The 13,928-nt window shown below is 43.0% G+C and overlaps 1 protein-coding gene across 13 annotated transcripts in view; it reads right to left on the bottom strand.

Moving 5' to 3' along the window:
• CCDC7 (coiled-coil domain containing 7) overlaps positions 1-13,928 on the bottom strand; it is a 325,715-nt gene that overhangs the window by 243,550 nt on the left and 68,237 nt on the right. For all 13 annotated transcript variants that reach the window (XM_039344077.1, XM_039344074.1, XM_039344070.1 and 10 more), the window contains 3 exons: positions 13,201-13,301; positions 9,589-9,664; positions 9,045-9,110 (listed from right to left, as the gene is read on the bottom strand). In XM_039344077.1, coding sequence (XP_039200011.1) covers positions 9,045-9,110; positions 9,589-9,664; positions 13,201-13,301 — 243 coding nt within the window. The remainder of the gene's footprint in view (positions 1-9,044; positions 9,111-9,588; positions 9,665-13,200; positions 13,302-13,928) is intronic.

Raw genomic sequence — 13,928 nt, forward strand, 5'->3', positions numbered from 1 at the left:
GCAATCAAGACTACCTCTGCTCCTTCCAGAATCAGTTTGCGTATGGTCGCCGGTAACAGAGGAAGTGGCGGGAAAGCGTGCAGAAGCTGCGCCGGCCACCGACACCAGAGGGCATCCGTTCCCTCCACTTCCCATGTCGGAAACCGGGAGACGAACCTGGGAAGCTGCGTGTTTGTCGGGGTGGCAAATAGGTCCAGGTGAGGCCACCCGAACCTCTGTGAGATCTCCTCGAACAGAGTCGGATCCAGTCTCCATTCCACATGGTCCACCTTGGCTCTGCTCAGGGAGTCTGCTTGACGATTTGCCTCCCCTGAAATATGCTCCGCCCTGATGGAACCCAAGTTTGACTCTGCCCAACGACTCAGAGCCGATGCTTCTTGCATCAGTTCCCAGGACCGGGTCCCTCCTTCTTTGTTGACATGAGCCTTTGCTGCCACGTTGTCAGTTAGAACTAGGACATGCTTCCCCTTTACTAGAGGAGAGAACTGAAGGAGTGCTAGGTGTATGGCATGGAGTTCGAGCCAATTGATATTGTGGGTAAGATCCAATCGTGCCCACTGCCCCTGGGCCAGATGAGTTCTCAGGTGAGCTCCCCAACCAAACAGACTCTGTTGTGAGGGTGATCCGGGTGGGTTCTCTGAATATAGTTCCCTTGGTCATCGCAGATGATGTCCACCAAGGGAGAGACAGTAATATGTGATGTGGGATTGTGACCCTCCTGTTGGAGGAACTGGGGTTCTGTATCTGATAGGGAAGTAGGAACCATTGTAGGAGCCTGGAGTGGAGCCTGGCCCACAGAACAATACCAATGCAAGAAATCATCTTTCCCAGGAGCTTCGACAGCTGTGCCAGAGACACCCTCCTGTCCCTCCGGACCTGATGAACCTGATGCTCGTCCGGCGCTCCTGAGAAAGGTATACCTTGCAAAGTGTTGAATCTATTATCGCCCCCAGGTGTTGTAGTTTCCTTATTGGAGTCGTATGGCTCTTCTTGAAGTTCAGAGAACCCGTGATTCTGAAGAGTGAGTATTGTGGTCTGAATGTCTAACTGCGCTGCCTGGAAAGAAGTCCTAGTAGACAATCACCCAAATATGAGCCAGCAGTGTGCTGCAGCTGCCAAAAAGGCCAACACAGTGCTAGGCTGCATTAACGGAGGGTTAGAATCAAGATCACGTGAAGTATTAATGCCACTCTACAATGCCTTGGTAAGGCCACACTTGGAATACTGCATCCAGTTTTGATCACCACGATGTAAAAAAGATGTTGAGACTCTAGAAAGAGTAGAGAGAAGAGCAACAAAGATGACTAGGGGACTGGAGGCTAAAACATATAAGGAACGGTTGCTAGAATTGGGTATGTCTAGTTTAACAAAGAGAAGGACAAGGGGGGACATGATAGCAGTATTCCAATATCTCAGGGGCTGCCAAAAAGAAGAGGGAATCAAGCTATTTTCCAAAGCACCTGAAGGCAGGACAAGAAGCAACGGGTGGAAACTAATCAAGGAGAGAAGCAACCTAGAACTAAGGAGAAACTTCCTGACAGTGAGAACAAGTAATCAGTGGAACAGCCTGCCTCCAGAAGCAGTAAATGCTCCAACACTGGAAGTTTTTAAGAAGAGACTGGACAGCCATTTGTCCGAAATGGTGTAGGGTTTCCTGCCTGAGCAGGGGGTTGGACTAGATGATCTCCAAGGTCCCTTCCAACTTTACTATTATTATTATTATTATTATTATTATTATTATTATTATTATTATTATTATTATTATTAGTGGACTGAACTAGGATATCGCCCAGGTAACATTGTACACGCACTGGCCTCAACCTGAGATGAGCCACTACGACTGCTAATATCTTCGTGAAGACCCTTGGGGCTGAGGATAGACCAAAGGGAAGGGCCCTGTACTGGTAATGCCGATGCACGTAGCAAAACCTGAGAAACTTGCAATATTGCGGGTGAATTGGAATATGTAGATACGCCTCCGTGAGGTCTATTGAAGAGAGGAAGCCTCCCTTCCTGATGCTGGCCAATATGGACTTCAGGGACTGCATTTTGAACCTTCTGTAGGTTATGAAATAATTTAGTCCCTTTAAATCCAATATTGCCCTCCATCCTCCTGAGGTCTTGGGAACCACGAACAGAATGGAGTAAAACCCCTTTCCTTCCTGGTCCCTTGGTACTGGTTCTACGGCCTGAATTGCTATCAGATGAGAAATGGCCAAGGCTACCAAATTTGCTTTGGTGGTGTTTCGGGAGGATGGACACCTTATGAAAAGGTCTGGTGGGGGAGAGTAGAACTCTAAGGTGAGGCTGTACTTGATGGTCTCTACTACCCAAGCGTCCGAGGTGGTCAGTTCCCAGACGTCGCTGAACCTTTGCAGCCGTCCCCTGATGGGAGAGCCCTCCCTGGCATCACTTAGACCGCCTGTAACGGCAGCCCCCAGATCCCCTGAAGGGACGGTTAGACTGGAATTGGCCTCTGGCTCCAGTATTTTGGCGATCCAGGGAACGATCCTGTCTGGAATAGAAGGATCGGGAGCCTCTTGACCAGTCCCAGGATTGCCCAGGTCGAAAGGGCTGTCTCCACTCCCCGAAGCTGCTGGGGCGGAAACCTTGTTTGCGGAACTCCTCAGGTGGTCTCCTGTCCAGTTTCTTAGAAGGATGGACTAAAATCTTGCACTTGTCCTTGCTTTCAATAACATGTGGATCCAGGATGGATCCAAACAACAGTGTCCCGCTATATTTGGACGTGGACAAGCGCCATTTAGCCTTCAGATCCGTTTTCCAATGTTTGAGCCATAGAAGCCTCCGAGAGGCAACAGTGGCCGCAATGGATCTTGCAGAATACTTAGTTGAATGTAGGGAAGCGTCCGCCAGATATTGTGATGCGGCCACCAGCTTGGCCAGTGTTTGATGTGTTCTAACCTGATCTGGTGGGATGGTGGCTTGTAGCTCACGCAGCCACATGATACATGCCCTGGCGAAAAAGGAGGAAGAAGTTGCAGCCTCGGCCGCCCAGGCCGAGGCCAGATGTGCCCAACGGAGGGAGTGTTCAAATTTCTTGTCCTCCGCTTTCAGGGCCTCCACCATGTCCCCTGGAATAGCAGATGTAGAAAACAACGAGATCAAAGGATTGTCAACAGTGGGTACCTCCAAGAGTGAAGTAAAGGAAGGAGAAATGTTAAACAGTTTCTTTTCAACACTGTTAGGAGCAGGCGGAGCTGCCAGTAAAACCCATTGATTTTCCACAGAGGTGCGGAAGACCTGTGGACAAGGAATATACTTATCCTCCTCCACCTTCATCGCAAACAGAGGGTTAGCCACCTGACTGATAGATGGTTTCTCCTCCTGCACCGAAGTGAGGTTAACCGTAGTAATTGCCTTGATTAAGAGAGATTCAAAGAGAGAAGGGTCAAAGAGACCTGAAGCTGAAGTCTGCTCAGGAGTAGTCTCCTCATCCTCAGACAGGGGTATGTCGGTTAAGTCTAGGTCAACCGAGTCTGCCTCTCCCAGCTGTAAAGATGTCTCAGAAACACCTGTGGCTGAAACTGTGGCTACCCCTGTTTGGGATGGAGGTTGAAAGGTCAGTTGCCCCTTGGAGGCCATAAATTGAGTGAACGCATTTTGCATGAAAGACTGGAATTGAGCGGACCATATATCCTCCTGAGACTTGCCACTAGGACCAGCCACAGTCGAAACCTGATCTGGTGATGATGATGATGAGGAGCGAGGGGAACCAACCTGCCCAGTTTCCCCCTGAGGAGACCAAGACCTCAGAATTTCCTGAGAAGGAACAAATGTGGGCTCAGGTATAGGAACCTCCAATGGGGCGGGGGAAACAATGTCGGCCTCATTGGATCTGAGTCTTTGGACCCTAGAGAATTGTTTTTCCAATGCCAAATGTCTCCTCGAGGCCTCTCGCTCAGCTGTTTTAGAGAACTCCTTCTGGGATATTTGCTTTGTTTTGGCCTTTTTCTTCCCCCCCCCCCGACTCAGATTCGTTGGATCTGCACTTTTGTTGTTGTGGGGGGAGCATTCTGGAGCCCTGTGAAGCTGAAGGTGAAGCGCTGTCTGCCATTGCGAACCAGATATACCGAGTAGGAAATACCTGGAGGTGGGGGGGAAAATCCAAGGACGCAGACCAGTTGACAGAGATGGAAAGGACACAATCCTCACTCTGTGCAACGCAATGGCTGGACAGTCAGGCGCTTCACCAAAAAAACACCTGTCAGGCCGGTGAAAATGCCACCTTACTGGCACAGTTGGAAATAAAAGGGTCTTCCCTCTCCCTCCTTCACCAGGGAATCAGTATTGCTAGAGTAGCAAGAAAAAGGAACAGCCCAGTAAATTGCTGCCTAGCTGAGCTTATATTCCCCCCTCAATATGGGGCTGACGAGTCAGACCAGGGGTGTATGGGATACTCCTCCTGCAAGTATTGTTGATGTTCCCTGCACTCAATAGAAGAAATTGGGAATCTCCGTGAAGGTAGACCCACCCAAGATGGTGGATGTCTGTAAACCACACCTAAAATGGCGTCGGCTGAAAAAACGCCCTCAAAATGGCGGCCACCAGTGAAAACACGCGGTCAAAATGGCAGCCGCACTCCCTATTAGAGGCAGGGCAAAGAGAACCCTACAAGTGACTTGCGATTTCGCATCTCCTTTGTGAGGCTGGAACACGTATTCCGCATGGCTCCTCTGATCAGCTCTGGTAGCAGAAAAGCTCTCTGCGCCTCAGCTGAGCGGCTGCCGGCCGCTGTTGCTGCTGGTTACGCTCCAAGGTTCGCCCGATAAAAGTGGAAACAGTCTGATTCAGCAAGGGAGCCGAAGTTCGAAGCTCGAGACTGATTGATGCGATAAAGGAAACGCTCTTGGAACAATCGGAATGAATCGGCAGGAGGCCTGGAGCTCGAAACTAGAAGGCCAGGCGCCGGCTACCTCTCTATTCTGTTAAATTTTGTCAATTTGCCAAGCGATTTGAACGTTGCCAATTAAAATCCAACCAAATAAATTCGAATTGAAGTCTAAACTAAGAAATTCACTTTTTTAAAATCTAATCTTTCTACGGAGCCTGAAAAATTACATGCTGCTGAGCTCAAGATTAAGTCAAAACTGGGAGACACGCCCAAAGGAGAGGCATGGCCAAAGTTCAGACCTAGTCTGCTGAGCAGGAAGGCTGTAATAACCCATCCAGTGGATTCTACAGTCATCCTGCTGGAGAACGTCATACACCACTCATCCCAGGCAAAGGGTGTTGTGAGGCTGCAAACCACAATCATGCCCCCCAAAAGTATCACCACATGTTTTGATTGCTGTCATTGCAGAAAACACTACTTCACAAAGTTAAGATATTAGAAATGGAAGCAGCTTTTCAGTGCTTTTGTGGCAATCTTAGAATATTCTGTCTTGACTTTTATTCAGAATGTATGGAGCCATAAAGTTGTTTCAAATATACTTTTAAAGCCTCTTCTAACATAGACAAAATTGATCTACCTGGCTTATTCACAAATTCCATTCTTTCCCAGTCTGAGTATCTTCTGTGGTTGGGAAATAATGCTCAAACTCTTTTGAAGACTGAGATAGGTGATCATGCACCAGCTGGAAGAAAGTAGGCCCTGGCTCAGTCTCTTTGAAAATCTCTGCTAATGTTGAAACATGTCAAGAATGTTCACTTGTTGTCTCCAAAATTTCAATTTGGCTTTGAATGTAGTCACTTTATCTGTTGACTTGAACTCAGATGTCATTCGCCCCTAAAGTGACAGACTGAGTTAGTTGAGCAGGTTGAATATATATCGTACAAGTAAACAAGTTTAAACAAGCTACTCCATTTGTGCATATACCAACACAAAATGACCAATTCAGCTTTCCCAATATGCACCTGTGGTGTTGGTTGGCAATAAAAATGAAAATAACATTTTAACAGCAGGCAGAATCAACTCCTCACCAATAGTAAAGGGCTTCTTAGCTTTAGCAATGCAATTAGCGACTAAGAATGATGCTCAGTGCAGACACATTTGCTGAAGTGGTGACCTTCAATAATTGCTTCTGTTTGTGTTCACGTTTTTTTTCCTTTTGAAAACTTCCAAAGGCTTGTCTTTTAATGTAGGCTGCTTGGTCTCCATGTGGCAAAGTACTTTTGAAGATTTCATGGCTTCATTGGATAGCCAGTCACCATATATTATACAAAGCGGGCTTGCAGCATGGGAATCACCTGTTGAGATGAACTTGTAATTTAAGTAAGACTCTTGGTATTTTCTTTTAAATGTAGCTTTCTTTTTATTGGTACTTTTAGAGTCTTCTGCTGTCTCATCATTGAGTCTTTTCCCCTTTTCAAAGAAACTCTCTAGTAACATTTGTTTTTTACTCATTTTGGCTAGGTTTAATGTGTGGGTTTACCAAAACTGTGATTGAGACAAGTGTGCAGTTCGTGTGAGCCTCATTGAGGTGCCAGGAGGGGGAGAGGAGGAAAATGACGAAGAAGAGGAGGAGGAAGAAGAAGAAGTAGGAGGAGGAAGTGCTAAGAAAATAATTAAAAAAACAAGAGAGACCAAACCAACTCAGCGTATCACAAAGCCTCTTTGCAAAGAAACCCGAAGCATACAGCTACCTCAGGTTGCAAAGCCTTTTAAACACACATACACACACACAAATACACATATCAAATTAAACCACAGAAAGCAGACAGGATGTTGCCAAAACACAAGGCATCCTGGAGCATCAAAACAAAACGAAAAAACTCCATTGGAGTGCAATGGAGCACAACGGTCTTGGAAAAGATATAAATGAGAGAGAAATTCCCTTGGAGATGCAGAGCTTAAGATGAAAGGTAGCTTCTCCCTGCCTGTTTGCACCCACACAAAAACATAACTTGGGAGGGATCTCCCTCCAATGAGACTTTGGGGGAAGCCCCAGGTTGCAAGCTGGATTGACATGCACTTATCTTGTAAACTTGGAGAGCTGTGCGAAGGGGGTGCAAGCCCAGTTGGGATGCCAGGAGGGGGAGAGGAGGAAAGTGAGGAAGAAGGGGAGGAGGAGGAAGTAGCAGCAGGAGGAAGTGGAGGCAGGACCAGGAAGAGGAAGAGGAGGAGGCAGAAGAGGAGATAGCAGAAGAAGCAAGAGGAGGAATGATGCAGAGCTCAGCTATTGCAATCCAGTTACAAGCACAGTTGCCAGAGGACCTTTGTACTGGGCAAGTCAGCTTCTGCCCCGCCATTCTCCCACCCCAGCCCCAATCCCTGCAGACTCGCCAGATGCCTGGTGATAGAAGACACACCTTCAGCTGCGAGACCCGGGGGGGTGGGGACCCCTGATCTACATGAAGCTGCTGGGTGAGATCATCTGTCTCCATGGGAGCTTTGATTTTTAGCACCTTCTGTTTCTGGGATTTTACGATCTAATGTACTAGATGGGGTTTCATTGCCGCAGATCCGGTGTGAAACCTAGGGTTCCTAGGACTTGTAACTCCTGCTCAAGGATCAGATGGCAGTTGTGAGTAGGGGCTTTTGCACAACTTTATGTTGTGCACAGGCTGCCTCTATTCCTGGATCAGAAGGGTCTACTAGTGATCACTCATGCCCTAGTCACTTTCTGAATTGTTGTTGTTGTTAACTGCGAAGTCGTGTCCGACCCATCGCGACCCCATGGACAACGCTCCTCCAGGTCCTCCTGTCCTCTACCATCTTCTGGAGTCCATTTAAGTTCACACCTACTGCTTCAGTGACTCCATCCAGCCATCTCATTCTCTGTCGTCCCTTTCTTCTATTGCCCCCAATCTTTCCCAGCATTAGGCCCTTCTCCAGTGAGTCCTTCCTTCTCATTAGGTGGCCAAAGTATTTGAGTTTAACTTCAGGATCTGCCCTTCTAAAGAGCAGTCGGGGTTGATCTCTTCTAGGACTGACTGGTTTGAACGCCTTGCAGTCCAAGGGACTCGCAGGAGTCTTCTCCAGCACCATAGTTCAAAGGCCTCAATTCTTTCTGAATGCACCATTGTAATTAGTTCTACATGGGGCTGACAGTGAAGAATATTTGGAAGCTTCAGCTGGTGATGAAAAGGACACATTATAACTCTGATGCATCCGCTGCATTGGCTGCCTGCTTATTTCAAGTCCAATTCAAGATGTTGTTCACCTTTAAAGACCTTCATGGAACAGGGCCAGGTTATTTAAAGGATCACCTCTTCTCAAGTTGCATCTCCCTGTCCCCTCAGACCAAGCAAAAAATGTGTTGCAGGTCCCGACTGTTTACATTTGGCAGGATCCAGGAGAGAGAGTTTTTCTGCTGTGGTGCTTGCCTTGTGGAATATCATTCCTCCCAAGATGAGATTGTCTCTTCTTTGGCAGCTATCTGGAGTCCCTCAGAACATAGCTGTGTTAACAGCTTGGGGTCTCAAGAAACTGGAGAATTACTAAGATAGCTACATCATTTCTAATATTGAAGATGCTCTCTGTTAGTCCTTTTTAACAATATTGATTTTTTATTATGGAAATTTTTAATGTTAATATATACTATTTATATATTGCCATCACTGTATCACAATTTTTTTCATATCAGAATGGTAGTCCCTTCAGCCCAGCTGCACCTGCTGTTAAAAAGCTGCACAGCAGCAGCATTGCTGCCACCATTTTCCCCTGACTAACCAAATGAACTAGTTAGTTGCAGTTAATCATTCAGTTGAGCACAGGGCATCAAATACCTTTTTCTACTTGCTCAACCAGGAGCAAACTGCAAATGGTCTGCTCCCGATTATTATCTGCAGCCTTCAAAAACACCTATCACTCCAACTGACAGTTCAGAAGGATCCCAAAGATCTTCCAAATTTTCTTCAGTCCGCAAGCCATGAACAACATGCTTTGCTAATTCCTATATTGTGTCTTTGTAACCAGTCATAAGAATCAAATCAGGCTATGAAATATCAGGGAAATTATCAAAGTGGAATTTTATATACTTATTTGAATTAATTTTCAAGTCACAATATAACTAAATATGCAAGAACTAAACATGTAAAAACATTTCTGCCTAAAGCAACCCAAAAAGGCTTCCCCAAAATACCTCTAAAGCTTTCTGTAGCTTCTCCTCAAGCATTTTCTTCTCTTCCTGAAGGGATTGAATGTCTTCCTATAATGTCAATGTCAATATCAATTTAAATTTACATTTAGATGTTTCATTTATATTCAGATTGCAAATTTAAAGGTTTGCTTGCCCCTCCATATTATAAAGATATAAAAAATTTCATTCAATTTTCTTAATACATCCTCGAGAATATAATTCAGTTGGTTATCAACCATTTATTGCTTGCTGAATTTTTAAAATCACATTTATCTGATATAAAATCAGAAAAACCTGACTGAAGGAATAAGCCCTCCTTCTGTGTTTTCAGCAGTATAATTTGTAACCCATCTTTCTTAAGCAATTTCTTGAATTCTGTGCCCATCTTTCTTATCCTGAACTCTTACATTTTTTCTTAAATCGCTTGAAAAATAATCTTATCACAAGAAAACAAAATAATTTTATAAAATTTAACATTAAAAATTTATACAAATTTTAAATGAGATGACATGCCTATAAAATATTTATTGACATATTTGTCCTTTACCTGAGCTTTAGTTAAATCATCTTTCATTTTTATATGTTCTTTTTCCTTTGCAAAACCAGACTCTGGTTTCTGTGTTCTATAATAAGAAAATATAACACAAATTAATGATTAGACCATCATAGTATAGCAACTAGACTGCTAAGAGATCAAAAGGAAATGCTCACATGATATGGCTCCACAAATGTAAAACACAATCTATGCATACTGTATAGTGTGAACACTTTTCAAAATATAAAATATGTTCAGTATAACTAATTCAAACTAGTTCAACTAGCCAAAGCATAAAGTGCTGCTTGTTAACATATTTAAATCACTCATAAATAGTCAAGTACAGTTGTATATTCATATATTTACATTCATAAAGAGACAGAAAGAAAAAGCTATACAAAGTAAAACAACAACATTTACAACAGCACTTTATGCTTTGGCTAGTTGAACTATTATTTAGCACTCTGATTTAGCATAAGAAAGCATAAAAAATTTTGGTAGCACAAGGAAGCTATTTTAAAATTTTCAACTGGTATATCTACTTTTAGTTTTCTGAAAAGAGTAAGTAATCTATGCTCTGATGATATTCTAGTTGAACCATTGCAATATACATGGAGACACCCTTTGGACAGTTAATAGTAGAATAATAGAACTGGAACTAATCTTGGAGCGTTTCTAATCTAACCTCCTGCTCAAGTAGGACACCTATACCATTTCAGACAAATGGCTGCCCAGTCTCTTGTTAAAAACCTCCAGTGATGGAGCATCCACAAGTTCTGGAGGCAGGCTGTTTATTGTTCACAGTCAGGAAATTTCTCCATAGTTCTAGGTTGCTTCTCTCCTTGATTAGTTTCCATCCGTTGCTTCTTAGTAATAGTAGTAAAGTTGGAAGGGACCTTGGAGATCATCTAGTCCAACCCCCTGCTCAGGCAGGAAACCCTACACCATTTCGGACAAATGGCTGTCCAGTCTCTTCTTAAAAACTTCCAGTGTTGGAGCATTTACTGCTTCTGGAGGCAAGCTGTTCCACTGATTAATTGTTCTCACTGTCAGGAAGTTTCTCCTTAGTTCTAGGTTGCTTCTCTCCTTGATTAGTTTCCACCCGTTGCTTCTTGTCCTGCCTTCAGGTGCTTTGGAAAATAGCTTAATTCCCTCTTCTTTATGGCAGCCCCTGAGATATTGGAACACTGCTATCATGTCCCCCCTTGTCCTTCTCTTCGTTAAACTAGACATACCCAATTCTAGCAACCGTTCCTTATATGTTTTAGCCTCCAGTCCCCTAATCATCTTTGTTGCTCTTCTCTGTACTCTTTCTAGAGTCTCAACATCTTTTTTACATCGTGGTGACCAAAACTGGATGCAGTATTCCAAGTGTGGCCTTACCAAGGCATTGTAGAGTGGTATTAATACTTCACGTGATCTTGATTCTATCCCTCTGTTAATGCAGCCTAGCACTGTGTTGGCCTTTTTGGCAGCTGCAGCACACTGCTGGCTCATATTTAAGTGATTGTCTACTAGGACTCCAGGTCCCTCTCACAGTTACTACTATTGAGCATGGTGCCACCTATGCTGTACTTGTGCATTTGGTTTTTCTTGCCTAAATGTAGAACCTTGCTTTTTTCACCATTGAATTTCATTTTGTTAGTTAGTGCCCAGTGTTCAAGTCTGTTCAGATCCTTCTGTATCTGAAGCCTGTCTTCTGGAGTGTTGGCTATTCCTGCCAGCTTGGTGTCGTCTGCAAATTTGATGAGTTCCCCATCTATCCCTTCATCCAAATCATTGATGAAAATGTTGAAGAGTACTGGGCCCAGAACAGAGCCCTGGGGCACCCCACTACACACTTCCCTCCATACAGATGCAGTTCCATTGAGGACCACTCGCTGAGTACGGCCGGTCAGCCAGCTACGGATCCATCTGGTGGTGATTCTGTCTACCCCACATTTTTCTATCTTATCAAGTAGTAGGTTGTGATCTATTTTATCAAATGCCTTACTGAAGTCCAAGTAAATTATGTCCACAGCATTCCTCTGATCCACTAATTTTGTCACTTGGTCAAAGAACGCAATAAGATTTGTCTGGCATGATCTATTTTTGACAAACCCATGTTGGCTTTTAGTAATGACTTTGTTTGCCTCTAGGTGTTCGTTGATTCATTGTTTGATTATCTTTTCCAGGATCTTCCCAGGTATTGAGGTCAGGCTGATAGGTCTGTAATTTCCTGGATCCATTTTTTTTCCTTTTTTGAAGATGGGAACTACATCAGCTCTTTTCCAGTCCTCTGGTAGTTCCCCTGTGTTCCAGGATCTTTGAAAAATATAGTTCAGTGGTTCCAATATTACATCTGCCAGTTCCTTGAGAACCTTGGGGTGTAATCCATCTGGTCCTGGTGATTTGAACTCATCTAGGCTGGACAGGTGCTCACTTACCATTTTCTTGCCTATCTTAACTTGTGTTTCTATTTTGTTTTTTATGGCACTATTTTTGATAGATTGGTCTATTTTTTCCCTTTGTGTAAAGAAAGATGCAAAAAACGAGTTAAATAGTTCTGCTTTCTCCCTGTTGCTTGTCACCTTCTTGCCACTTCCACCCACTAATGGACCAATCATTTCCTTCACTTTTTTCTTGTTTTCTTGTTGAAAGAAGCTTTTTTTGTTATTTTTAACTTTGGTCGCAAGCCTTGGTTCATTTTGAGCCTTGGCTTTCTTCACTTCATCTTTGCAGGCTCAGACTATTTGCTGATATTCTGACTTAGTTATGTTCCCCTCTTTCCACTTTCTATACTTGTCCTTTTTATCTTTCAATTTGTCAGAGAGTTCTTTATGCAGCCATGCTGGTTTCTTTTGAGAGCTGTTGTTTTTCCTCTTTGTTGGTATTGTGCTAGACTGTGCTTTTATTATCTTTTATTATCTTCTTGTCCTGCCTTCAGGTGCTTTGGAGAATAAATTGACCCCCTCTTCTTTGTGCTATCCCCTTAGAAATCATATGTTTTAGCCTTAAGTCCTCTAATCATCTTTGTTGCTTTTCTCTGCACTCTTTCTAGAGTCTCAACATTTTTTTTATATCGTGGTGTCCAAAACTGGACACTGTATCCTGTTAGTCTTTCTAAAGCAATAAAAAGCTGCAGTTAATTCAAAATATACAGCAGTCAGAATTTTAAATAAGATGATTTATTGAGGGAACCTCGTTCTAGTTTTAAGAATTTTTATTAGTTATTGAGTCATTCCAAAACCAATATAAAGTGCCAGTTTTCACTGTTAACATGTTTGTGTATTCTGATCCTTATCCCTAAAGACCACTATTTTTGGTTAAATTAAGAGATTTATGATCTACCACTAAAATCTACCACTTGTCAGAGTGGTTTTACCTTCCAAACTTCAGTGGAGAGCAACATGACCTGTAAGATACTGAATTCTCATTACTCTTAATTATAACTTGTATAATATTAACAATGGCATACAGTTTTCAGATAACTTCAAATAAAGGAACAAATAAATAAGAAATATATAATATGCCAATAACTAAGATAGTTATTTTAAATTATAAAAATACAAATCTCATTAGTGTTCTGAACATTATAGCACAATTTTTATAAAATTAACTAGTCTATATACTCATTTTTCTTACACCTGGGCCTTTTCTGAAGGAACTTGTGGTTTCTCTTCAATTTTCACCTTCTCCAGTTTTGGTAATACTTTTTTTCTTGTCTCTGATATTCCTTTATCTTGCTGTCAATAAGCATTCAAGAAAGTGAGCAACAGTTCTGGATTATACAGTTTCTTGTACAGCTGTATTTAATAGTGTATTTGTCAAATGACAATAGAATTATTTCTAATACATTTGTCAAAATCAGTAGATCTCACTTTTCCCTTGATAATATCCCCAAGGAGGTTAAATTAAATAACAACTAATTCCAATTTTTATTCACAATTCTCAGAAACAGAAGGGCAGGTTAAATTTGGCTTAAAGTAACTTCACACCTTGTGGACTTCAAAAATAGACACAGGACAGGACCATGTGAATGAACCTGCATTGGCCACAAAGGGCCACTGAAAGAACTACTGCCACTTTGGTCTAGTATTGTTATTACTGATGATGTTTATTTGGTACATATGGGTATTGATACTTCTCTCTGCCTCGTAGGTCAACTATGACTTACTTCATGGAACTGGAGAATTCAGACTGAGGAAAAACTGAGGGCTGGGATAGAGCTTCACCGGCACCATTGGTGGATCACTTGGCACTGTATTAAGTGCAACAAATGGACTCAACATAACTTTTGCCTTGCCAGTATGACTGGATCAGAACAATTTATCTGGAAACAGTTTGATTTTCTTGGACCTGAGGAAGTGGAC

The sequence above is a fragment of the Crotalus tigris genome, unplaced genomic scaffold, assembly GCF_016545835.1.
Source record: "Crotalus tigris isolate CLP2741 ecotype Arizona unplaced genomic scaffold, ASM1654583v1 scf7180000017890.1996003, whole genome shotgun sequence".
NCBI lineage: Eukaryota > Metazoa > Chordata > Lepidosauria > Squamata > Viperidae > Crotalus > Crotalus tigris.